The 24,452-nt window shown below is 39.6% G+C and overlaps 1 protein-coding gene across 1 annotated transcript in view; it reads right to left on the bottom strand.

The window, feature by feature from the left end:
* The window catches only part of lrig3 (leucine-rich repeats and immunoglobulin-like domains 3), a 60,232-nt gene that overhangs the window by 8,364 nt on the left and 27,416 nt on the right, over positions 1–24,452 (bottom strand). Inside the window, exons 4-13 of the mRNA XM_063058493.1 lie at positions 15,903–16,031; positions 14,165–14,308; positions 13,859–14,002; positions 13,323–13,466; positions 9,994–10,137; positions 2,722–2,802; positions 1,832–1,903; positions 997–1,068; positions 655–818; positions 142–462 (exon numbers count right to left, since the gene is read on the bottom strand). Coding sequence (XP_062914563.1) covers positions 142–462; positions 655–818; positions 997–1,068; positions 1,832–1,903; positions 2,722–2,802; positions 9,994–10,137; positions 13,323–13,466; positions 13,859–14,002; positions 14,165–14,308; positions 15,903–16,031 — 1,415 coding nt within the window. The remainder of the gene's footprint in view (positions 1–141; positions 463–654; positions 819–996; positions 1,069–1,831; positions 1,904–2,721; positions 2,803–9,993; positions 10,138–13,322; positions 13,467–13,858; positions 14,003–14,164; positions 14,309–15,902; positions 16,032–24,452) is intronic.

Below are 24,452 nucleotides of genomic sequence, written 5' to 3'. Positions count from 1 at the left end.
ACCCATTAGATAACTCAATTTTTTTTTCAACAGGCCACTACCTTAATTATTTGCTGAAACACACATCCCTTCCAGAGTCATTGCCAAATAAAAAAAATGCCAATCTAGGACACTAAAATTGACTTGCAGCTCAATACATACTATTCACAATCAGCTTGGCTTTGTTGGAGTAAGATGAACCAAAGTGGTTGGAAATCACACACTGGTATTTTCCTTCACTGCTGAAATTTACATTTCGAAGATGCAAGATGGTAGTATATTCCATTACTTCACCACCCTGAGATCGAAGATGTGCATAGTTCTCAATCTCCGCATCATGAAGCAGCTCATTATCTTTCTTCCAGGCAAATGTCATTGGAGAGTCACTGCTGCTGGCTGCGGAGCAGATGAAGCTCACATTTGAATCCTTTACAGCTGCTTGGTTTTCAGGCTGCTCAATGATCTCAGGTTTGGGGAAGTCATCTGTAAAGAGATATTAAGTTTAGCAAAAATGAAAAAATGGAGTAAAGAAACAATAATATATCGATAGGCTTTTTTTCTATGCTTGGATGAACAAAACAGTTTAGAATTAGTAAGATTGGCCACACATTTATCATCCCTGCTTACATGATTTAGATTTATGCACCTTATTTTTCAAAAAAATTCCTAACTCACCACATACGAAGTCTTCTGGTTTAGTAGCAAATATACTTTTTCCTTTCAGCCACTGGGGATGGGCACAAGTTGCATTAATAAAAGATTGAAATCCATGGTCTATTGCCCACTGGTGCAGCCATTTCAGCTGACAATCACAAAGGAGGCTTGAAGTATTCAAGTATCTGAGAAATAAGTGCTCAAAATTATTCAGTTGGAATGAAGTAAAAAGCCTAAGAAAATCATAGTCCACATCGGAACTGCACAAGCAGGATTTCAGATGTTATGTATAGCTGCAAGGGGAATCTAAAATAGAGCTACAGCCACTTCACATTACATGAAATCTTCAATTATCTCACTTACAATTCATGAAGCTTCTTCATCTGAGAAAACGTGTTGCTCTGGACAGACATGATTGCATTATTGCTCAGATCCCTGAAAAAATAAAAACTGGTACATTAATTAAAAATTGCATTTTCCCTGTTTCTATGAACTTGAAGTATATCCACAAATTTTGTTTCAATTGCTACAAATTAGCCCAATTTAAAACAGTTCATCAACATTTAGTTAATAGTGCTTTGCTCTGGTGATCAGTGTTCCTTGATTGCCAGAAGGCCCTGAACCATCAACATATTGTGTGTGATAACTAAAATAATAAAACATGCAACAGATACTTTATACGTCACTCAATGCAAAAATCATAACTTATTAATCAATTCATCAGTAAGCACATTCATAGCTGATCTTTCGCCTCAAATGTACCTGCCAGCCAGCCATGTCTCCTGACCACTAAGTGGCCAAGAATCTATTGATTTCAGTCCTATGTGTATTCAATGATGCAAGGCCCTGCAAGGAAGAGGAACCTGCAGCTCTTCAGCCTTCCTAGTAAATGGCTTGCTCCTCACCTTATCCCCAAAGACCAACTCATGCACTGAACCTATGCCCTCCGGTGTTAGACATTCTACAAAGCAGCATTGTATTAACAGTCCACCCTCCTTAGATTCATTCTTCTAATCATCCAACTAAAGGTCAAACTTCTCTCTGTCAACAACCCTCCTCCCTCCCCCCACATACTCCAGGAATCAATCTTGTAAATCTACACAACAGGGACAAGAACTCCAGAGAGTAGCCAAATATAGCCTCAGTCAATTGACTTCAGTGCTCAGCACCATCTGTGCTAGAATTCCAGAATACTTACAGATGTTCAAGTGCATCCAGACCAGAAAATGCTTTCCGTGTGATTGACCTAATTCTGTTTCCTTGTAGACCCCTAGGGAGTAAGCGTTTCACTTAATAAAGAAACCAAACTCTGTATATTTGAACATAATGAGGAAAAAGTAGCAGTATCATTTTTTTCGCCAATAAAATCTCCCTCCCCCCCCCACTGTTATGATTAGTAAGTTATGGGCATGCAATGTTGACGGCAGAAGTGTGGCAACACCTGCAGTCTGCCACCAGCACGATCCTTGCTGATTTGATTTTGATGACAATGACGCATTTCACTGTATGTTTTGTACATCTGACAAAAAACTAATCTTTATCTTTCTGACAAGGAATCAAAAACCCTTTGCAAAATAATCACTCGAGCATTATGTTAACAGTTAAATATGGTAAATTTTGACACCATCTGCAGTACCATGCAAATCTGTAATTTGAAATCCAACTTTATTACTAATCTGGTTTTCACTGGTTTTGAGATTGACATTTTTGCCTGACTTCTGTTACTCAGCTATGATCTAGACCTTTAACTTTAGGTCTTCAAAACAGTGCTTGGTGGCTTGGTGGGGCGGGGGGGTCCAATATCTCCTCCAGTTCCAAAAGCACTGAGCTGCAGGGCTGTATCAGGCTGCCCTGATCAAAGTATGTCCTCCAGCACACTTCCTTTCTCTCATCCCACATAGAGTATCAGATTCTCAATACTTTCCACACCAAAAGGCTGAGTGAGCCTAAAATAATTCATTCAACATTTTGAAGACACTTCTTGATCTAACTTTGCATAGAAATTAAGTTCACATACATACAACACTGAATTGTGTAGAATATCTGCACAATGTTTCCACTAGAGAAAAAAAACTAAAAATTACTTACAATTTCCTTAGTTTGCTCAATTCAGAGAAAGCCCCATTCATATCTTCAATAGTCCATGAGATTTCATTATTTTTCAGGTCCCTGTCACATGTTTTCAGAGGAAGTAGGACAATGGACAAGGATGGGAAGTAAGAATGAAGAGAGAATAAACTTTTTACAAAACACTAATTTTTAATTTATCTTCTTCACACAACCCAGCAAAAATAAGGACAGAACTCATCTGTTTCAGCATTTTGGTCATATTTTTATCATGTTACTAAATTTATGTCACATGAAACAATATTCTGAAAACACCAAATTTACCTTCATTATTAGTGTTGCACAAAACTCAAAAAAGATCAATAATTTTTTTGTTCTTCAAACAAAACTACTTATAAAGGCTTCTATTGTCTGAGGGACATTTTGAAAGTCCAAACCACAGTTGGCAATTCAACTTCAAAATCAACTGTTATTCAGGAAACAGCTCGATGGCATAGGTACTTATTACTTCGTGTTGTAAAAGTCCATGAAGAATTCTGACAAACTGAATTTCTACCACTGCAGTCTCAACTATCCTACTTTGCTTGCCTACTCAGTTGAAAGGTCCAATCCTACAATACCAATTCCAGTGGCTGCATCACTGTCTGGTACGGAGGGGCACAGGAATGAAAGAAGGTTGTAAATCTAGTCAGCTCCATCTTGGACACTAGCCTACAAAGTACCCAGGACATCTTTAGGGAGCGGTGTCTCAGAAAGGCAGCGTCCATTATTAAGGATCTCCAGCACCCAGGGCATGCCCTTTTCTCACTGTTACCATCAGGTAGGAGGTACAGACACCTGAAGGCACACACTCAGCGATTCAGGAACAACTTCTTCCCCTCTGCCATCTGATTCCTAAATGGACATTGAAGCTTTGGACACTACTCCACTTTGTTTAAATATACAGTATTTCTGTTTTTGCACAGTTTTTAATCTATTCAATATATGTAATTGATTTAGTTGTTTATTTATTTTATTATTTTTCTCTCTGCTAGATTATGTATTCCATTGAACTGCTGCTAAGTTAACAAATTTCACGTCACATGCCAGTGATAATAAACCTGATTCTGATTATATAACTGCCCTTTAATGAGACTAAGAGCATTTACAGTGCCTTGAAAAGTATTTCAGCCCCCATAACTATAACTACAATACTGTGCAAAGGTCTAGGCACATTTATATCCCTAGGGTGCCTCAGACTTTTACACCGTACTGTAGTAATTTTATGTATTGCACAAAAAAAACTAATTTCATGACACATGAGTGCTGATAAACTAGATTCTGATATAGGTCTATTGAGGACTGAGAATGGAAAGAGGGCAGGGAGTGGCGATTCATGTTTGGAAAAAGGGGAGGGGAGAGGGGAGGGACTAGGAACAATCTGTAATGATCAATAACCCAATTGTTTGGAATCAAGTGACCTTGCCTGGTATTTCAGGGGTGGATGTGTCTGCCTTGGCACTCCTACTCTGCCACCTGTTCCACACTCCTCCTGTAGTGCTCCACTCTCACCATTCCCAACACTCTTTGTTTCTGCCAGATTTACAGACTCACTCTGCACACTACATTGACAAGTAGAATACTGTGCAAAAGTCTCAGGCACCCTAGTTATGAAGGGTCCAGGTGCGAGTGCTGGGGACATTGCGGTGCTTGGATAATTTAAACACCGGGTCAACTAGACCAGAAAGGCAGGGTGTCAGGACCAGAACTGAGGGTCAAGTCGGTTCTGCTCGCGGTGTTTTACTCCACTCTCCTTGGCGCTGAGACTCCGAGACCACGCCGAATGCCATGCATGACATTTCTGCGAGTTTCACAGCAATTTGTCCCGCTTCATGATGAACTGAGACCATGACTACTTCAGCTGCTCTATGGACTCCATTTGGTTTGGAATGCTATTGCCTCCTTTTATTACTTGTATGATTTGTTTTCTTTCCTCTTTCTCAGGGCATTAAGTGTTGTATAATTTATACATCCTTTGATAAATGTATTTGAACTTTGCAGTTATATATACACTGCCTATAAAAAAGTATTCACGCCCTTCGGAAGTTTTCATGTTTTATTGTTTTACAATATTGAATCACAGTGAATTTAACTTGGCGTTTTGATACTGATCAACAGAAAAAGATACTTTTGCATCACAGGGAAAACAGATCTCTACAAAATGATCTAAATTACAAACACAAAATAATTGATTGCATAAGTATTCACCGCCCTTTAACATGACACACAAAATCACTGCTGTAGCCAATTGGTTATAAGTCACATAATTAGTTAAATTGAGATCAGCATGTGCAGTCAAGGTGTTCCAATTGATTATAGTAAAAATACATCTGTATCTGGTAGGTCCAACTACTGGTGAGCTAGTATCCTGGCAAAAAGTACACCATGAAGGCAAAAGAACTCTCCAAGCAACTCTCCGAAAAGGTTATTGAAAAAACACAAGCCAGGAGATGGATACAATAAAATTTCCAAATCACTGAATATCCCTTGGAGTATAGTTGAGTCAATCCTCAAGAAATGGAAAGAATATAACAGAGCTATAAATATGCCTACAGCAGGCTGAGCTCAAAAACTGAGTGACTGAAGAGGATTAGGAAGGGATATGGGTTTCCCCCGCCATCCGAAGGTAGAGCATTCCTATGAAACTGTTCGTAAGCTGAAATGTCATAAAGCAAAGAAGCAATTACCATTTATTTATATGGGAAAATTTTGTGAGCGTTTGCAGACCCAAAAATAACCTACCAAATCATGCCAAATAACACATAAAACCTAAAATAACAGTAACATATAGTAAAAGCAGGAATGATATGATAAATACACAGCCTGTATAAAGTAGAAATACTTTTCCACAATCATTACTGAACTGTTCGCTGAAGCGAAAATCTCACGCAAGCGCTGTTGGCAAGAACACTCTCTCCAGTAACCTCTAAGCTACGAAGCTGCCAAATCATACCAAATAACACGTAAAAATACACAGCCAATATAAAGTAGAAATAATGTATGTACAGTGTAGTATCACTTACGGGAATCGGGAAGACAGCGCCGAGCACACTGATGATGGTGTGTTAGACTTGTCGGAGTTTGGGTGGTGCAGTGGCCCCCACCCTCCAGGCCGCTGAGCGATACATTGCCGCGAAGAACACAGGGGTCCAGCGGTAGCCGGGAGGTACACAGCACATCTTTAAGAAAAAAGCTGAAACAAACATGCTAATTAATTAGGTGCCGCCCGTAACTGTCGGCCCAGATCAGTGCCAATTTCCGATTGCGTCGTCTCTGATCTGGGCCGACAATTATGTGTCAGCGGCACCTAATTAATTAGCATGTTTATTTCAGCTTTTTTCTTAAAGATGTGCTGTGTGCCTCCCGGCTACCTTTGCATTCTCCGCGAATCGGTATCTGTCCGTGGCCTGGGGGCTGGGGTGGTGGGACACTGGGGTGTCATCTCGTCGCCTGTTTCCATTAGAGCAGGCAGCTCATCTTCTTCTATCTCTGCCTGCCTCGATGTCGAAGGTCGAGGTTCGTCATCTGCTGCGGCTGATGTGGAAGGCTTGCTTGACTGCTGAGCCTCGCACATTTTTCTATCACACAGTTCTTTAATAAGGACTCAAACCATCCTGCAAATATCCCTTAAACCGACGTACCCTTTCAAAATTTAAGTCATACTTTATCATTACTCATTCAGTTTCGATTGTTATCCTTTTTCCTTCCAATTGCATCAGCTCTTCATCTGTCAGTTCTTGGTGATGAGATGCCAAAACCTCTTCAACATCATGTTCGTCAGCTTCCACAAGCCAAACTCACGTTGTCCTTACTTCATTTACCACGATCAAAAAGCTTAATTATGTCTAGTTTTACCATAAGTGTAACACCCTTACGAGCTCTTTCAGGTTTTTCCGATACCATAGAACTCATTTTGCAAACAGCTGCTCACAGGCACGTGTTAAAGCAAAGCAGTTCCGAATCTGGGGAAGAGCGGCTGCTCGGGGCGTGCTGCCTTTTATCACGTGCTGAATTTTTTTTTCGTAACAGTGAAAACACCTTCTGAAAGCGTAAACAGGGTACTAATGCAGGTCTTTCGTAACAGTGAGGTTTTGTAAAGCGAACTTTCAAAAAGCAGGGGACACCTGTAGTCACCAAGACACCTATGGCATCTCTGGGGGAGTTACAAGCTTCAGTGGCTGAAATGGCCCAGGTGCTTCACCAGTCATGGGTTGATGGGAGAATGGCAAAGAGAAAGAAACTGTTGGGGAAAAAAAAACTCACACAAAATCTCTGCTAGAGTTTGCCAGAAGGCATGTGGGAGACTCTAAACTCAGCTGGAAGAAGGTTCTATGATCTGATGAAACCAAAATCGAGCTGTTTGGCCATCAGACTAAACACTATGTTTGGCAAAAGCCAATACTGCACATAATCAAAAACAGACCATCCCTCCTGTGAAGCATGGTAGTGACTGCATCATGCTGTGAGGATGCTTCACTGCAGCAGGCCCTGGAAGGCTTGTGAAAGTAGTGGGTAAAATGAATGCAGCAAAATACTGAGAAATCCTGGAGGAAACCTGACGCAGTCTGCAAGAGAACCATGACTTAGGAGATTTGTTTTCCACCAAGACAATGACCTCAAGCATAAAGCTGAAGCTACACAGGAACGGCTTAAAAACAACAAAGTTAATGTCCTGGAGTGGCTCAGTCAGAGTCCAGACCTCAATATAATTGAGAATTTGTGGCTGGACTTAGAGCTGTTCATTCACGACCCCCATGCAATCTAACAGAGGTTGAGCAGTTATATAAAGACTGGGGAAAGATTGCAGTGTCCAGATGTGCAAAACTGATAGAGATCTGTCCACACATACTCAAGGTTGTAATTGCTGCCAAAGGTGCATCTCCTAAATACTGACTTGAAAGGAGTGAATACTAATGCTATCAAATATCAATTAAAATGTGTGGCCACTGGGAGATCCTGCTTTCTCTGGTGGACAGAGCGTAGGTGTTCAGCGAAACGGTCTCCCAGTCTGCGTCGGGTCTCACCAACATATAGAAGGCCGCACCGGGAGCACCGGACGCAGTACGTCACACCAGCGTTTTAATTCCACATCCCATTCCCATTCTGATATGTCTATCCATGGCCTCCTCTACTGTCAAGATGAAGTCACACTCAGGTTCGAGGTACACCACCTCATATTCCGTCTGGGTAGCCTCCAACCTGATGGCATGAACATTGACTTCTCTAACTTCTGTTAATGCCCCTCCTGCTGTTCTTACCCCATCTCTTATTTTTCTTTTGCCCTTGTTTTTCTCTGTCCCTCTCAATAACTCTTTGCCTGCTCTCCATCTTCATCTGGCGCTCCCCTCCCATGATCCTCTCCCTTCTCCAACCTTGTATCCCTTTTGCCAATCAACTGTCCAGCTCTTAGCTCTGTCCCTCCCCCTCCTGTCTTCTCCTATCATTTTGGATCTCCCTCTCCCCCTCTCAAATCTCTTACTATCTCTTCTTTCAGTTAGTCCTGACGAAGGGTCTCGGCCCAAAATGTCGACTGTGCTTCTTCCTATGGATGCTGTCTGGCCTGCTGCGTTCACCAGCATTGTGTGTGTGATTCCAGGATTGAATGGCTTATTATATGAAGAGCGTTTGATAGCTCGGGGCCTGTATTCACTAGGGTTCAGATGAATGAAGGGTGACCTCACTGAAACCCTTTCAAATAGTGAAAAGCCTTTGCAGAATGGATGTGGAGAGAATGTTTCCTATAGTGGGAGAGTCTAAGAGCACAGCCTCAGAATAGAAAGGGTGTCCTTTTAGAATGGAGATGAGGTGGAATCTTTTGCCAGAGAGTGGTGAATCTGTGGAACTTCTTGCCACAGGCAGCTGTGGAGGCTATGTCTTTATGTATGTCTAAGGCAGAGGTTGATAGGTTCTTGATTGGTCAGGGCATGAAGGGATACAGGAAGGAAGGAAGGAGATTAGGGTTGTGAGGAAAATTAAACCAGCCGATTCGATGGCCCAAATGGCCTAATTCTGCTCCTGTATCTTATGCTCTGGTTATGCTTCTCAGTAGCAGTGACTGGAAATCTGGTCAGGATTGAATGGAAGATGAATGCTGTAAAATACAGAGATCTTGGATAAAAACCTGCTCGCCTTTGACAGAAAGTTTAAACTTGGGAGGAAGTTGGTCTTTCAGCAAGACAATGACCAACCAGCACACTGCCAGAACAACCATGGAGTGACTTCAAATGAAGGAAATTGGTGTCCTTGAGTGGCCCAGCCAGATTCCTGACCTTAACCCGATTCAACATCTCCAGCAAGATGTCAAGACTGCTGTCCAGCGCCACACCCCCAACTAGCCTGGCCTGGCACTGCTCGAGCAATTTTACAAGGAGGAATGGGCAAATCTTGCTCCATCATGTTGTGCAAACAAATACAGACTTGTCCAAAGACTACTGGCTGTAATAGCTGTGAGAAATGATTCAACTAAGTACTGAACAAAGGGGGATGAACACTTTTGAACTCCTGACATTTCAGGTTTTGAAGTTTTAGTTTCTCATGCTTTACAATTTTCCCTGTTTCAGGGCTCCACTGCAAACAATGAACATGTGATTCACAAATACTGATCGGATAAAGTCGGCTATACAAAGTGAGAGCATGTAGTGCCCTACAGAATAGCCCTGACATGGGTACCTGAGACTTTTATTGCCATTACACTGCACACAGTAATGTTGTTGATGGTTAACTGTACTCTTTTCCATAGATGCTGCCTGGCTTGCTGAGTTCCTCCAGCATTTTGTGTGTTTGTTGAAGGGAATATTGAAGTTTGCCAACAATAAAAATGCTATCAAGCAGTTATGCGAGATAAGTGAATCCTGATGATAATATGGCTTTGAAACTGTATTTATAACAACTTACATGCTTTAAGAGGTAGTTTGCTATTTAAGCTCTTCTGCCTGGCACATTGCCACACAGAGGCATCCAGCTCGAAATACATTTTTATTATTGGAAAAAATTGCCTTGAACATGCAAGGCCTACTTACAGCTCACCTTCAAAACATCTGGTATAAAATTTAAGACAATGCACCAACTGATAACATGCAAGCACAATGCTTACAAACATGAAGCTTATTTCATAACACTTAGGTTCTTCATCATGAAAGCAATTTGTGGTGACTAAAAATGTATTTAGGTATTTTGTATAGCAAAAATAAATGCATCTTAAATTACATAAAAATAATTAAGCCATACACTACAAATAGAAAAACAAAAACTTACAAACTGTGTAAGCTGGTTAGTCCTCCAAAGGCACCATCAGCAATGTAGCTCACTTGGTTATTTCCTATATATAACTGCCCAAGCAGACTCAGACCAACAAAGCTGGAATCCTCTAGACGTGTAAGCTCATTAAATGATACATCCCTGTCAATGGAAAACAATAAATGTAACATGTCATACAGAAGGTAAAATGACTGCTGCATAATTCATACTCAGTATTCACTCAGACCACTTTATTTGCTACCTCCTGCACCTAATAAATGGCCACTGAGTGAATGTTCGTGGTCTTCTGCTGCTGTAGCCCATCCACTTCAATGAAGATGCTCTTCTGCACGCCAGAGTGGTAACGTGTGGTTACTCAAGTCAATGCTGCCTTCCTGTCAGTTTGAATTAGTCTAGCCATTCTCCTCTGACCTCTCTCATTAGCAAGATGTTTCTGCCCACAGGACTGTCGCTCTCTGGATTTTTTTTCCTTCTTGCACCATTCTCTGTAAACTCTAGAGACTGTGAAAATCTTAGGAAAGCAATGGTTTCTGGGATACTCAAACCACCCCATCTGGCACCAACAATCATCCCAGCTATACATGAAGTGGCCATTCAGTGTATTTAAGTACTCTCAAACTCTATTTTTCTCTGTCCATTAAATTTCCCTAGAGACCAGTTAGCCTACTAGGAATGAAATGGTTTGATCCTTGGTCTGGTTATTCAGCAAAGGGGCATTGCTTTACTTCAGTAAAACCAAATTTGTGGTATGGGCAGGATTACAGCTGACTGATATTTGATGCCATCAGGATACATGTAGACCCCAGGGATAAATGCTTTATGCTAAAGAGGAGACTTTACTTATTACCCCACCCAATATACAAATTATCTGTAGATTTTTATTGTTCAGGGTCATAAAATCAGCAGATTGTAGAATTCCTCATAAGAGAGCAACTGAGAATATGGCTGACAGAAACATCAATGTTAACAAGTCCCAGCAGTGTCTAATTCACCAAATTAACATTTATTATTTTAAATATCAGAGGGAGGCGGAGCGAAGTTAAGATGGCACTAAACTGAGACTCATTCGCTTGCATCTTCGGAAGCAGCTCTATTTCCATCTTTAATATCTTTATTTTTTCCTTTCAGGGTTCTTTCGAAGACCCTGACTTGGAGATGCACGCTGACTTTGGTTCTTGGCAGGGATGGGACCCATTCTCAGGGTTTAAGGACTGGCAATTGTTCGGCATGCCAAAGGTCCGTCCTAGATTTGGAAGACTAAGATCTCAGGGCGCTGAAGATGGATGGATCGAGGGTCAGTGTCACAGCAGGACACCCGTGTGTTGTCAAGGGAGTTGGAATATCTGCTGTAGGCCCGAAGACCCGAGCTCTCTGCGATCTTCAGGCACAGAGCTTGAAAAAAAAGCGACGTAACAGACTTCCAACATCGTAAACCAGCGAGTTGTTTGTCATGTCTCCCCACTCTTATTAGGGAGAGAGAGAGAGCCTGTGGTATGTCGAATACCCGGTGAAACGTGAAGTCTTTGAGGTAACTGCAAGTCTATGTCTTTGCTACTGCTTTGCTCATACTTGAGCAGTCAGTGCCGGTGGCTGTGCCGATGTCTGTTCTTTTTTGCCAGTGGGGGGATGGGGTATTGTTGCATGCCGCCGCTTACGTGTAGGAGGGTGGAGAGCTGGAGGGGACTTTGCGGTTCTTATGTTTAACTGTCGTGCATTCTTTGGGAGACTTCTGTTTTCGTGGATGTTTGCGAAGAAAAAGCATTTCAGGATGTATATTGTATACATTTCTCTGACATTGAATTAGACCTTTGAACCAGTATAACTACAAGTGTTCAAATTTCAGCTGTCAGGTGTTCTTTAGGGTACGTTTTGCACAGAAAGCCAATAGACTTTTGTTTAAACTCATTGCGAGAATACTCTCAACTGCCCAGCAAGAATCCTGCAAATTTCATTTATTCCTTTTATTTGCAGTAGTTAGATCTGGTCACCTTTATTAGAATATCGAATCAGTTTGTACAGAAGGGCTACAAATTTGTTGATCCAGTTTTATCAGCTCCTGAAGTCAAAATTAAAAATGTGCCTCCGACAGTGACAGTTTGTTTCCAGGAACAGTAGGGAAACCACCCCATTTGCTAAAGTGGGAATATTAGCAGTACAAAGCATTTTTAAGCATAGGTGGGCTAGATGGAATTGTTAATCTTTGCACTATTTACATTAAGATACATTACTGTATTTCACCTAAGGACACAGGTCAAAAGCTGACTGATGATGAATATACTAGAAGATTTGCCTGAAATGAACAACTATGAAAATCCTATACTGTCAACTCCTACAGAGTTTGAGGTCACCTGGGTCTGGTCAGTGACCACTGAATTAAGTGCTACTTTGGCACCTATTTCACGCCAGCAAAAATCTGCTAGGGTTTAGACCCAAAAAGAGCTAAGGATTTTATTGAATTCTCCCTCTCCTGCATACAAAGAGCTAATCTAGTACATTTTTATATCCAAGTAATCAACATTAGGAATAATATTGTACACTTTGGACAGTTTCTATCTTAATGATATCATTGTTATTGCAACTAATCAAAAGATAGTTATCCAGTTTCATCACACTCCTTACCCAACAGCCACAAGTTATGCGAGATGAAATAAATTTATTTAGAGATACAACAGTAGCAGACCCTTCTGTCCTATTTATACTCACGTGACCAATTAATCTACTAACCCACATTTTCAGAATGTGTGAGGAAAATGGAGCACCCAGTAGAAACCCATGCAGTTACAGGCAAAACATACAAACTCATTACAGACCGTGAAGGACTGATTTTTTAATCCACCAACATATCACTAAAATTTTGTAAGGTGCTCTGCAGCCAACTCCACAGGAACTGATCCATAAAAAGCAAATGACACCAATTGGTTTTTGATGGTACTGGTTGATGCAGGGTTGTTGATCACGAAATCGGGAAAATTCCTGTCTCTTACTGCTGCTATGCACGTGAGCTGGCTTCACAAAATGCAAGGTACAAACCATTGCACAATTTGTGTATTTTTTAGCTAGATTCCAAGATGTTTTCCAAATCACAGGGTATTAAATTACCAACAAGTCTCATTTGAGCAGACAGCTCCAAAATTAAAAAACAAAATCTCACTCACACAGAAACAACAAGTCATTTGTGGTTTTAAAAATCTTGCATCTCATGTCTCATAAGAAACAGAGCTTTGGTCATCCTCATGAAATTTTTATATGAAAGAAATCTCAATCACAGAGCTAACATTTTGGCATGATATGCACAAAGAAACTGGAATGGAATAAAAGGTACACACAGCTCACTAAGTTTTTGGCAGAACTCCCAGGCATCTGGACTGATCTTGCTGATGGCATTCTGGCTGAGATTGAGTTGCTGCAACATCAGCAAGCCATATAACCATCCTTTTGTTACTTCTGTTAAATTGTTAAAATCCAGTTGTCTGGGGAAAAAAAAACGGAGAAAATATTAGCATGCATTAGCCTGAAAATTGAGTTTTATTGGTTTTCTACCTGTTTGTCATGCAGTTAAAAAGCAATTTAAATCAATGAGGCCATGTGGCTAGATTCTCTGGAATGAGAGCCAACTGCCAAAACTGCGAGGCCAAAAAGGTAGAAAGCAGCTCACTTTACAAACAAGCTTTCACATATTTTGCTGAACCAAGTTCTTCATTGTTTAACATAAAAATTTGGTTAAAACTGTAGTGAAGCCATCTATAGCTTATTAAGCTCCAAGTAAAATATTTCACAACATTTAATGATTTACAAATGAGTTCTATTTTGGGCAATATAATTATTCATACACAAATATCAAATAATTACAAACTGTTCTCACAAAATCTCGATGTTGCTTAGTCCCCAGAAAGCTCCATCCATGAGCTTACTAATGCCATTTCGCTGTAATCTAAGAGATTTCAAAGCACTGAGCCCTTGAAATGCAAGGCCGTCCACTTTTTTAATTTTGTTGCGGCTAAGTTCCCTGCAAAAAAACAAAAAATAATTGATCTTATTGATCAAGTATTTTTACTTTAAACAAAGGTGAGTAATATCAGTGTGGGGAGAGTGAAAAAAACAAGCATTCAAGTCAAAATTCCATTTGAAATTTAGTATCTTATGTAATTTTGGTACAACACAAACTTACAAGTGTTGGAGACGTGGCAGCTTAAACATCTTGGAAGGAATAGCTGAAATCTTGTTCCTGTTCAACTTCAAAACTTGTAGAGTATTGGAAAGATTGTCAAAGCACCCAGGATCCAGAGTGGTTATTTTGTTATTGTTGATATACCTAAACATTACACTTTTGGTTACATTGCTGTAAAAGTATTTCAAAAGACTTTCATAACACTGTTTATTGAACAAATCTAATCTGATTGCTGAAAATAGCCAACGGCTCCCTGCCTATGCATTCTCAAAAAACTAAGTCTTCTGAGCAAGGCAAAGATTAGCCAGCTCAGTAGCCTTGAATGCAGGGCTACATCCTGCTTATGGGCAAGCATCCTTAACTATTTTTTTTTTTAACAGTTTTATATGACATCAAAAATAGTCTTTCAAATACCAAAGCTCAACGGTTTGTATTATATTCTCTGCAATCTGAAACATTCCAGAAGATAAAAGTGTTTTTTGTTCTTTTTAAGTATTTAAAAGTGAATAATGCACACCAGTATATTACAAAACAGAGTTTCCTTCAATTAATTTGAAGACAACTTGTAGTCCAAGGAAATTTGAGGCAGCTTAATTCATATTTTGACTTAATTACACACTAATTTGGTCAACTATTCTACACTACAAAGTTTATTAATTTGTACCACGGAATCAAATATATCATTACAAGTTGTCAATGTTACTCATGATAACTTATGAATTAAGCTTCAATCTCATACAACCTTTAGCAGGTCTTGTGGCTGAAATTTTCATAATCTTCTGCTACATGGATGAATTAATAACCTGCTTATCTGTGGGAAATTCCACAAAGGTATAGGGGCGGTCATCATTACCCATAACCAAGTCCTTGTTATCTGTTCTAACTTTACTGACCTTCGGTCCTGCTTAAAGCTCTGTATACACACTCTTGATCATGCAGTCTCCTGTGGCCTCTATAATCAGCTTTCCTTAGAAACAACCCCTCCTAATCACTGCTTTTGTTTTAATGCCATCTCAGGAAGAAATTCAGTACATTTTGTATTAAATACCCAACAGACAAAATTAATTCAAGCTGTTTGTCATTATAGGCACTATGCCGGAGGAATCTCAGAGCAGTATCTTTTCTTCCAAAAAGAAAATTTAGGGAAACCAATTGAATTACAAGCTCTCTTCGCCGCAGAGCACAGCTACATGTAGTACTGTAGCAGGAAAGTAATATCCATCTCGGGCCTCCAACTAAACCATGCTCTCTTCTTGCTGCTGCCATCAGGAAGGTGGTACAGGAGCATCGGGACCAATGTCACCAGGTTTAGGACATTAATTACTCCTCAACCATCCATGCTCTTGAACCAAAGGGGATAACTTCACTCAGCTTCACTCACCCCATCACCGAACCTGTGGACTCACTTTCGAGGACTCTTCCTCTCATTATTACTATGTCTTGTTTTCTTTTGTTTTAGCAGTCTGCCTTTTTTCCTACACATTGATGAACTGCCCTATTGGGTGCAGCCCTTCATTGATTCCATTGTGCTTTTTATTTACTGTGAACGCCTGTAAGAAAATGAATCTCAGGGTTGTATATGATGATATAGGTACTTTGAACTTTGAGAAATCCACTCAAGAAGAATTTGTCATTGCAGACTCCCTCTATACATACAAGATTTTTCTTCTTAGTGTTAAAAACTCTGTGCTAAAGCTCAGCTCCTTCAGCTCACAGAATACATTTAAAATACACTTACAGATATCGAAGTGGTAAATGAGGAAACTTCTTCAATTCAAAAATCTGATTGTTACTGAGATCAAGTGTTTCCATGGATTGTAATGACATCAGCTGTTCAGATAGCACTTCAGAAATTTTGTTATTGGATCTACAGATGAAAATAAAAACAATTAGGCAAAAACCCTTTAGAAGATTGAACTTTTGAAATAAACTATTAAGGATGTAGGTTTAAAATATCAATTTGTATTTTTATGATCAACACGACCTGTTCTTGTCAGACTTTAATCTAAATATTAATTTTTTAAACAAATTAGCACTCATAGGATACAATGTTTGCTATACATACCTAATCCAAGTAGAAATGCAAATTCTTAACAGGAAATATGCAAAGTTAAAGATGTTTTACATGGTGGTGTTAAGACACAGAAAAATTACCTTTCAAAAAGCATTACAGCTTTGAAAGGCAAATGGTTAATATAGTGCAGACAACGTTCCACTGTTGATTGAGTCAATAACCAAAAAGCAAAGGAGCATGCAGATGGGTTAACAGAAATGTAATTCTGTGCATTAAAACCTCAATTGCTTAAGATGGTCCCTCATCTAAATTTGCTCTCATCTGATGCTACCAAATGACAGAAGAAATTAATGGACTTCTTTAAAAGTTACTGCAGAATGACCAGCTCCAGGGTCACTCTGCTTCACATAATCAGAATCCAGAGCCTGTAAATTTACAGATACTTAATGTTTAATCTATGATGGGTATTTAAAAGCATAACAAAGGCTTAATATGCTCTCGTGCTTTGTTCAGCTCTAGAATACATTTTGAAGTTCAGCTCCCAGTCCATTCATTAAATCTTAGCTCAATAAGGGAAGTTCTCTTTACTGTTGAACTAGGAAGAGGAATGACATTTGTTTCATCATGGATCCCCAAGCCAGCAACTCTGCTACAAGAGTCACTGAACAATGTGTCCTTGGCTTTTATGGCAGATTAACATTATGCGCTCCATTCACACAAATCAAATGATGAACTGTGTGAATAAATTTACTCTGAACCTTTGAGAAGAACAGAAAGAGGGGTAAATAACAAGTCACCACATTAACTAATCATTTTAATCAACTACAATCAGGATTTAAGCCCTGAGGGGCCTTGGCCCAAAATATTACTGTTTATTCATTTCCAAGGATGCTGTCTGTCCTGCTGAGTTCCTCCAGCATTTGCAGATTTTCTTGTGTTTTCACAAACCATTAATTGTCTTTGATCAATTCTATTGAAATCAATGAGAACAGATACTCACCACAACCTAAATGAACACTGTCAGTATTCACCAGGGAGAAGGATGAGGAAGATGGAGAGTTACAGGCCGTGTATGCTAATACACACATGTTGAGTCTATCAGGAAAATATGATAGAGATTCATGCACACATTGTGAACAAATCCCCAGGGACTAATGAGGGCCCTTGTATTAACAGTAGGTAAAAATGATAGCCTAGCCGCCAGTGCAATGCTATTATAACTCAGGGCAGACTTCAATTGCAGCATCATCTGTAGGTCTGTATGTCCTCCCTGTGGAATGTGTGGCTTTTCCCTGGGTGCTCTGGTTTCCTCCCACAGTCCAAAGACGTACCGGTTAGTAAGTTGATTAGTCATTGTAAACTATCTCATAATTAGGTTAGGGTCAAATTGGAGTTGACGGGGGCTACAGCTTCAAGGGCCAACTCCACGCTACATCGCTAAATAAAATAAACAATAGGAATGATGATTGATTGGAAATGAGAGCTTACTAGTCAGCATGAGAAATCCTACTTTATGAACTAGAGAGGTTTTTTAAAAATACAATTTTACAATGAAAGTTGATGATGGCAAGGTGGTAGACAATAATTTAGATTGGTTTTAACAAGGGTTTTGACAAGGTCTTGATGGCAAAATAGTCAAGGTTTTTGGCAAACTGGATCCAAAATTGGCTTAGTGATAGGAGGTAGAGGTTGCAGTGGATGGCTGTTTTCCTGGATTGGTGTTGAACTTTTCTAGTTTGTTAGATCCAACTTGGACGAGAATGTTTATGGTATGGCAAGTTTGTTGATGACACAAACATTTGTGGGGCTGCAGACAGCAAGAATGATTGCCTAAAGATAGAGGAAAAACATCAGCTGGAAAACTGGGCAGAATGCCATGAAATGGTAACTAATCCAGAAAAATGAGAGTAATGCATTCGCAGTCACCTAAAGTTGGATGCATTGATATACAGAGGAAATATGGGTTGCAAGTTCATAATTCCCTGAAAATGGTAACATGGGTAAATAACACAGTAAGGACGACATTTAGCTAGTTTGGGGAGGAGGACTGAGTACAAGAGATGTGACATCGTGCAACTGTGAAAGATGCAATTGTGTGCAGTTCTGCTCAGATTATAGAAAGGATCTAGTAACAGTAGAAAAGCTGCAGAAAGAAATTAAAAGTCATGAATAGGGTAGATAACCAGCCCCCCTCCGCACCCCCTCTCCACCAGGTGGAAAATGTCAAGTACTAGAAGGCAAGGGTTTGAAGAGAGAGTGGGAAAGTTTAAACCGACGATTAACGATAGTTGCCTGGAACTCTGTCAGCAAAGATGATAAAAGCAGATATGATCACAACATTTAACACCATTTTTGCTGTGCAATGTTGTAAGGACATGTCCCAATCATTCTGCATACAACTCAATTGTTTTAGAGAAGATGATATACAAGCTGTACAAGAGTGAGCAATTGATCTGTCAAGGTTACTCAACACAAGTGACAGCTCAGAGCACATCTAAATGCTAATGTTGAGGGGTACAGGGTGTGATGCAAGATTATGCAGTACCAGCATTACTTACTGAATTTGAAAGAGCAATCTACAGTGTCATTTCATAACTAGGTTTGTACTGGACTCCAAATAGTCAGTAATTGGACAGGAAAGGAATGGAGGGTTATGGGCAGAGTGCAGGTCGGTGGGACTAGGTGAGAGTAAGCGTTCGGCATGGACTAGAAGGGCCGAGATGGCCTGTTTCCGTGCTGTAATTGTTATATGGTTATATGGTTAATTACAGAATGGGTACTATGACAAAGTCCAAATAAATTTGACAATATACAATGCATATCAAAACCAAAGGAGTTGACAGCAAAGCCTAATTCCTCAGTTTTAAAAAGTGGAAAAGAAAAACTTATCTTACATCAGACGAAAACATTGATAAATCAGATCCACAACTTTAAAACACAAAGCTAAAACAAAAGTCATGGAATCTGACTATGCTTCAGTTGTGTATCCCACACCTTTATTTTGACTTAAAAAAATCTTCCTCCAAGTGCTTAACCACATCTAAAGCTTGCAGATACAATCAAATATCACTGTATCCCTTCACAGACCACTCCAGATAAATCAAACAGATGCAAAACAGTTGTGCTTAAAAGGATAAGGAACCTAAACCAGATGGAGTTTTATATAACGTGGGCATAAGAAAGGGCGAAATGCAACTGCCATGGCTATCAAAGCAAGATTTTTTTTTGCTCACTAACATGCAACCCACATTAAATCTTGCATCTGCATGTAGAGATGCAGTTGCACAAAATCTCTGACAGAAATGGCTCATCGTTGTGTAACTTTATTATCCAATCTACCCATGGCATTTGATTAGACAATTCCAGGGAACTCAACATAAACAGACTTGATCCAAATGGCCTAATTCTGCTTCTAAGACATGGTCTAAAAGCATATTAGATCTAAAGTGTCTGAAAATGCTCTACATTTTAATGGAAAGCCTATAAACAGTTTTGCTGCAGCTAAAGATCAAATATAGATCAAAATGATATCAAGTGAATTGAGGAGTATATAAAGACTTTTAAAAAAACTATGTCCATCTGCTTTTGAGAAATAACAATAACTGGAAATAATTTTCTAAACTACCTAATCAAAACAAGACCAGCTGATTTTACAGTGTTCTTGTTAAGGAAAAATGAAACAGAAGTCTAGTTAAACACAAGCTCATCCTGGGATCAATAACCAAATCATTTTGAAGATACTGTAGAAGTTGCTTCCCTCCCCCCACCCCCCACACACACAATTTGTTTCACATAAAGCAGCACTTGGTAGCTGGATGCAGGATTTTACTCTATTTTACTTCAGAGTTCAGCTTTAAAACACCCAAGCAGAAACGTCAACAAACTCATCATTTCACGTATTTTCTGTAAAACTCAGAAAATACAAACGACTTATAAAAATAAAAATTCTCATGCTTTATTTTCTCCATTACAAATAATGTTAAATTAAAACAAAATACTAATTGCTATCAGATTCTTGATGTGCATGTATCAGGATATACAACCCTGGTTCTCTGCTGGTCTGACACATGGTGGTCATCACACATGCTTCATTCACAGGAAGCAGACATCTTGACATTACTTCCACAAAATGTCTTTGTGCATTTAAGGTCTGTGAGCACTATGAAACACCCAAGTCAAAGATACATACCGTAGGAGGGTATGCTTTTGATTCCATGAAGTTTGTTCTCTATTCTCACAGCGAGATTAGTAACTCCCTTCATGTTCTGGGCAGCATTATGATGCAGTTGGAAGAGCTGCTACCTCAATTTCAGTAACCCAAGTTCAATCCTGATCTTAGACTTTTGTGGAGTTTACACATTCTCCCCGTGGTTGTGGGGTACATCTCCATCTGCTCCAATTTCTTCCCATATCCCAAGAAAATGCAATTTGATGGTCAATTACCCCCCTGTAAATCACTCCTAGTGTGCAGGCACGCAGTACAACCTAGGATAAGTGAAAAGGGCAGCATGGTAGTGTAGTGATTAGCATGGCACTTTACAGCACAGGCGATCCAGATCAATTCCTATCATTACCGGTAAGGAGTTTGTACATTCTACCCATGAATGTGTGGGTTTCCTCCGGGTGCTCTGTTTTTGTCTCACAGTCCAAAGATGTATTGGTTGATAGGTTAACTGGTCATTGTAAATTGCCCTGTGACTTAGGCTAGGATTAAACCAGGAGATTGCTGGGTGGCGCCGCTCGAAGGGCCGGAAGTGCCTATTCCTCACTATATGTCAATAAAATAAAGATGGGGAGGGGTGGTTGGTGGGCAGAGTAAACTGGGTTAGAGTAACTAGTGGGTGTTGATCATCATCACAGATTGTCCCCAATCCTTTTTTTTTCCATAACTATGACTTCAACTCCCAGATACATCTTCCCTGAAGGCAGTTGTATTCCCAAAGCCTCCAATCCCAGGCCAAATCTCTATTGGTTCTCAACCACTAATATGTAGCTTACCAAACTTTCTCCACCTGCTCCAGCAGTGCAGAACTGGCAGAAGAAAGCTCTCACATGAGACTAGATCTATTCTAATCACATACAATGCCCAAGGCTGAATCACAGTAGTTGACTCTCAGCAAAGCTGGTGGAGAGAGAACTCAAAATGGTGAAATGCAGTAATATCACATAGTGAACTCCAATGAAATGATCTAATTTGACAGGATCTTGGTGTTATGCATAATTCAATGAACCAAGTGAAATATCAGTAATTACTCATTTCTATGTTATTTTTATCGAGATAAAGCACGGAATAGACCCTTCCGACCCTTCGAGCCTCACAGTCCAGCAACCCCCGATTCAACCCTAGACTAATTAGAGGACAATTTACAGTAACCAATAATCTACCAATCTGTACGCCTTTGGACTATGGGAGGAAACCGGAGCACCTGGAGGAAGTACATGCAGTCATGGGAAGAATATGCAAACTCCTTACAGCGTTGGTCCCCAACAGTGAGCACGTGCTACCGGGTTGCGAGGAAACGATATGATTTGGCAATATACACCAATATGAGTCAGCTGCACCTTTCCTCATTCCCTGTCACACCCACTGTTTGACTTGAACGCACGCGAGGTCCACAAAAATATTGTCAATATTAAAATACTGCGGTGCGCAAAAGGTTAGGGACCCCTGCCTTACAGACACCGGCAGGAATTGAACCAGGTTGCTAGTACTATAAAACACTGTGCTAACCACTATGCTACGGTGTGTGCATTATTTTATACTTATCATTTTAATGTAAGTTTCTGTGAAACCTTGGGTTTCTATGACTGACCAACATTTATGGTATTAACACTGGCAGCAACCGCCCAAAACCTCAGCAGACAAAGAACATTTGCAGCACAGGGAATTAGGCAATAAAGCAATTTAAAACGAAAAATAGACATGAAGAAGAGGTTTTCTTTTTATCTATACATTTTATTTGCACCTAGTTTGGAAGTTATATTGGTCTTGAAAGGAATGCAGATTAGTCCAAATGATACCTGGACTCCTCGGGTTAAATTACAAAGGGAGCTAATTTAGAAAGTTACAAGAAACTTTGAAGTTTTCAGGACATTAAAGAGAACAGATAGGCCAGATAAAAAGATATTACTGCACTATCTAGGATTAGGAATAGAGCCTATAATTCAAAGTCAGGATGTTTTAGGACTGAAGTTAAGAAACAATACTATATGTAGATATTAGAAATGTTGAAAACTTCAGCAAAATGGCAATGAAATTTAATTGGTCATTTTAGGATCTAGAAAAAATAATAAATCAGGAATTTTTTTTCCCATTGAAAATATAAAAGTTTCATGAAAAAGCAGGCTACAGGGTACCAGACTACATATCAGCTGTGACCTTGCTGAATGACAAAGTAGATCCAAGAAGCAAAATGCTCTATCACCATCTTTCTTCCCAAGGACCAAATGAAACTCCAGTATATAATGTAATCCTCAAATTTAAATTGTTCACAAATATACATAACCTGAGAAATTACTTGTTCTAATTCGATTCCTAATATGACCAAAGCCCAACAATCCATCATAAGGACAAACAGTACATTTTGCTTGATTAAACTCTAAATCAATCTCAACTCATTCAAATATCTTCCAGGAAACCTCCAACCTTGAAACCCTTCTACCTTCTTCCTGTTGTCCAAATGAGAACGTTACTTTTTCAAAAAAAAGAATTGCACAATGCAAATTGTTCTACAGCCTTATTATATATTCTGCCAAGATTAATTAATAGAACTAAAGCTATATTTACAGACTTCACTGTGAGCCACCTCATTTCACACAAGTCCTGCAATAGTTTTAAAAAGTCAAGCATGTTCCATGGCCTGCAAAAGAGGAAATTAATGGAACAGTTCAAATGGAATATGGAGAACTAAATAACTTTCCCCTTTGTTCCAACCTGATACCTGGGTCCTAGAGACATATCACTTTTAGAGATAACGCAGAACAGGCCCTATTTAATACTAGCCTCATCATAGGGCAATTTACAACAATCAATTAACCTACTAATCAGTAGGTCTTTGAACTATGGAAGGAAACTGGAGTACCTGGAGGAAACCCATGCAGTCACGGTAGAAAATAGAAACACCGCTCAGAATTGAACTCCCATGTCCTAGGCTGTATTAGTGTCGCGCACACCACTACACTACCATGACTAAAGGAGGCCCATTAAACGAGATAATCTGCTGGAGGAACTCTGCTGGTCAAGCAGCATGTGTGTTGCTCCAGATTCCAGCATCTGCAGTCTCATATCTCTATTAGACTAATCTTAGAATGAGAAAGCTGTTCTATCACAAATGGCTAACAAATTTGGTTTGATTAACTTTGAAATTTAGAGGAAAAAGGGGAGATCTTCTTGAAAGATACAAGGGCTTGACAGGGGATGTTGAGGAGTTTGAACTAGGACATGGTAACAAAGGGACGGACAATTAAAATCAGGGGATAAAGGAAATTTTTCTTGTGGAAGGTGACAACTACCTGGAATTCTATAAATTAGAGGGTTATGGAGACTATACCATTAGAGCTATTTAAAGCACTTTTGAAATGTCTGAGCTATGGGGAACTGGCATAGAAGGCAAGTTGAAGTGTGGGGCAGATCAACCATGAACATATTAAATGGTGTGGTAGGCTTGAGCGTGGCTCTTATTTTGCTGTGCTCTTTAGTCTTGTACTTGCAATATGGTATCTGACAATGCATGCAATGTAGAAATAGTGAATCTCTAAAGCTACTAGAGAAAGTCTTCATTTACAATATAAAGCATATTGAAAACTGAAACTTGTGTATGCATTTATAATGGGATCTTTGTGAAGAGTTGAACCTGAAATCCAGTCTGAATAGACACACTAACCCAAGCTTCAGTCTGCTCCTTTGAACCATCAGCATATTCAAAAAAAACTTTCAGGCAATTTTGTCTCTGGATCCTCGGATCAGAATCATGGCTTCTGAATCATAAGGGCTCCAAACAGTGAATAAAGTTGCAATTTCTACTAGCTTCACTGTTATATCTATTAATTTGTCTGGGCACGCACATTTGCAGATCTTCACTAAAGACTGTACAGGTTTCTCTTTTGACATTTGAGTCTACAAGTCTGCCAGCAGTGGTACTGATTCAGTAACTGTGCATTAGCTTGGAATCAATAGCTCTGAATATTACTCAATCTTGCCAGAATTGTTACAGGTGACAGGAACTACTTTCACTGAATCTTCCCAGCTTTATTAGACAGACCAACTTTTCATCA

Source organism: Mobula hypostoma, chromosome 9, assembly GCF_963921235.1.
Source record: "Mobula hypostoma chromosome 9, sMobHyp1.1, whole genome shotgun sequence".
Classification (NCBI taxonomy): domain Eukaryota; kingdom Metazoa; phylum Chordata; class Chondrichthyes; order Myliobatiformes; family Myliobatidae; genus Mobula; species Mobula hypostoma.
Note: the sequence above shows the minus strand (reverse complement) of the source record. Positions and strands in the feature narration are given on the sequence as shown.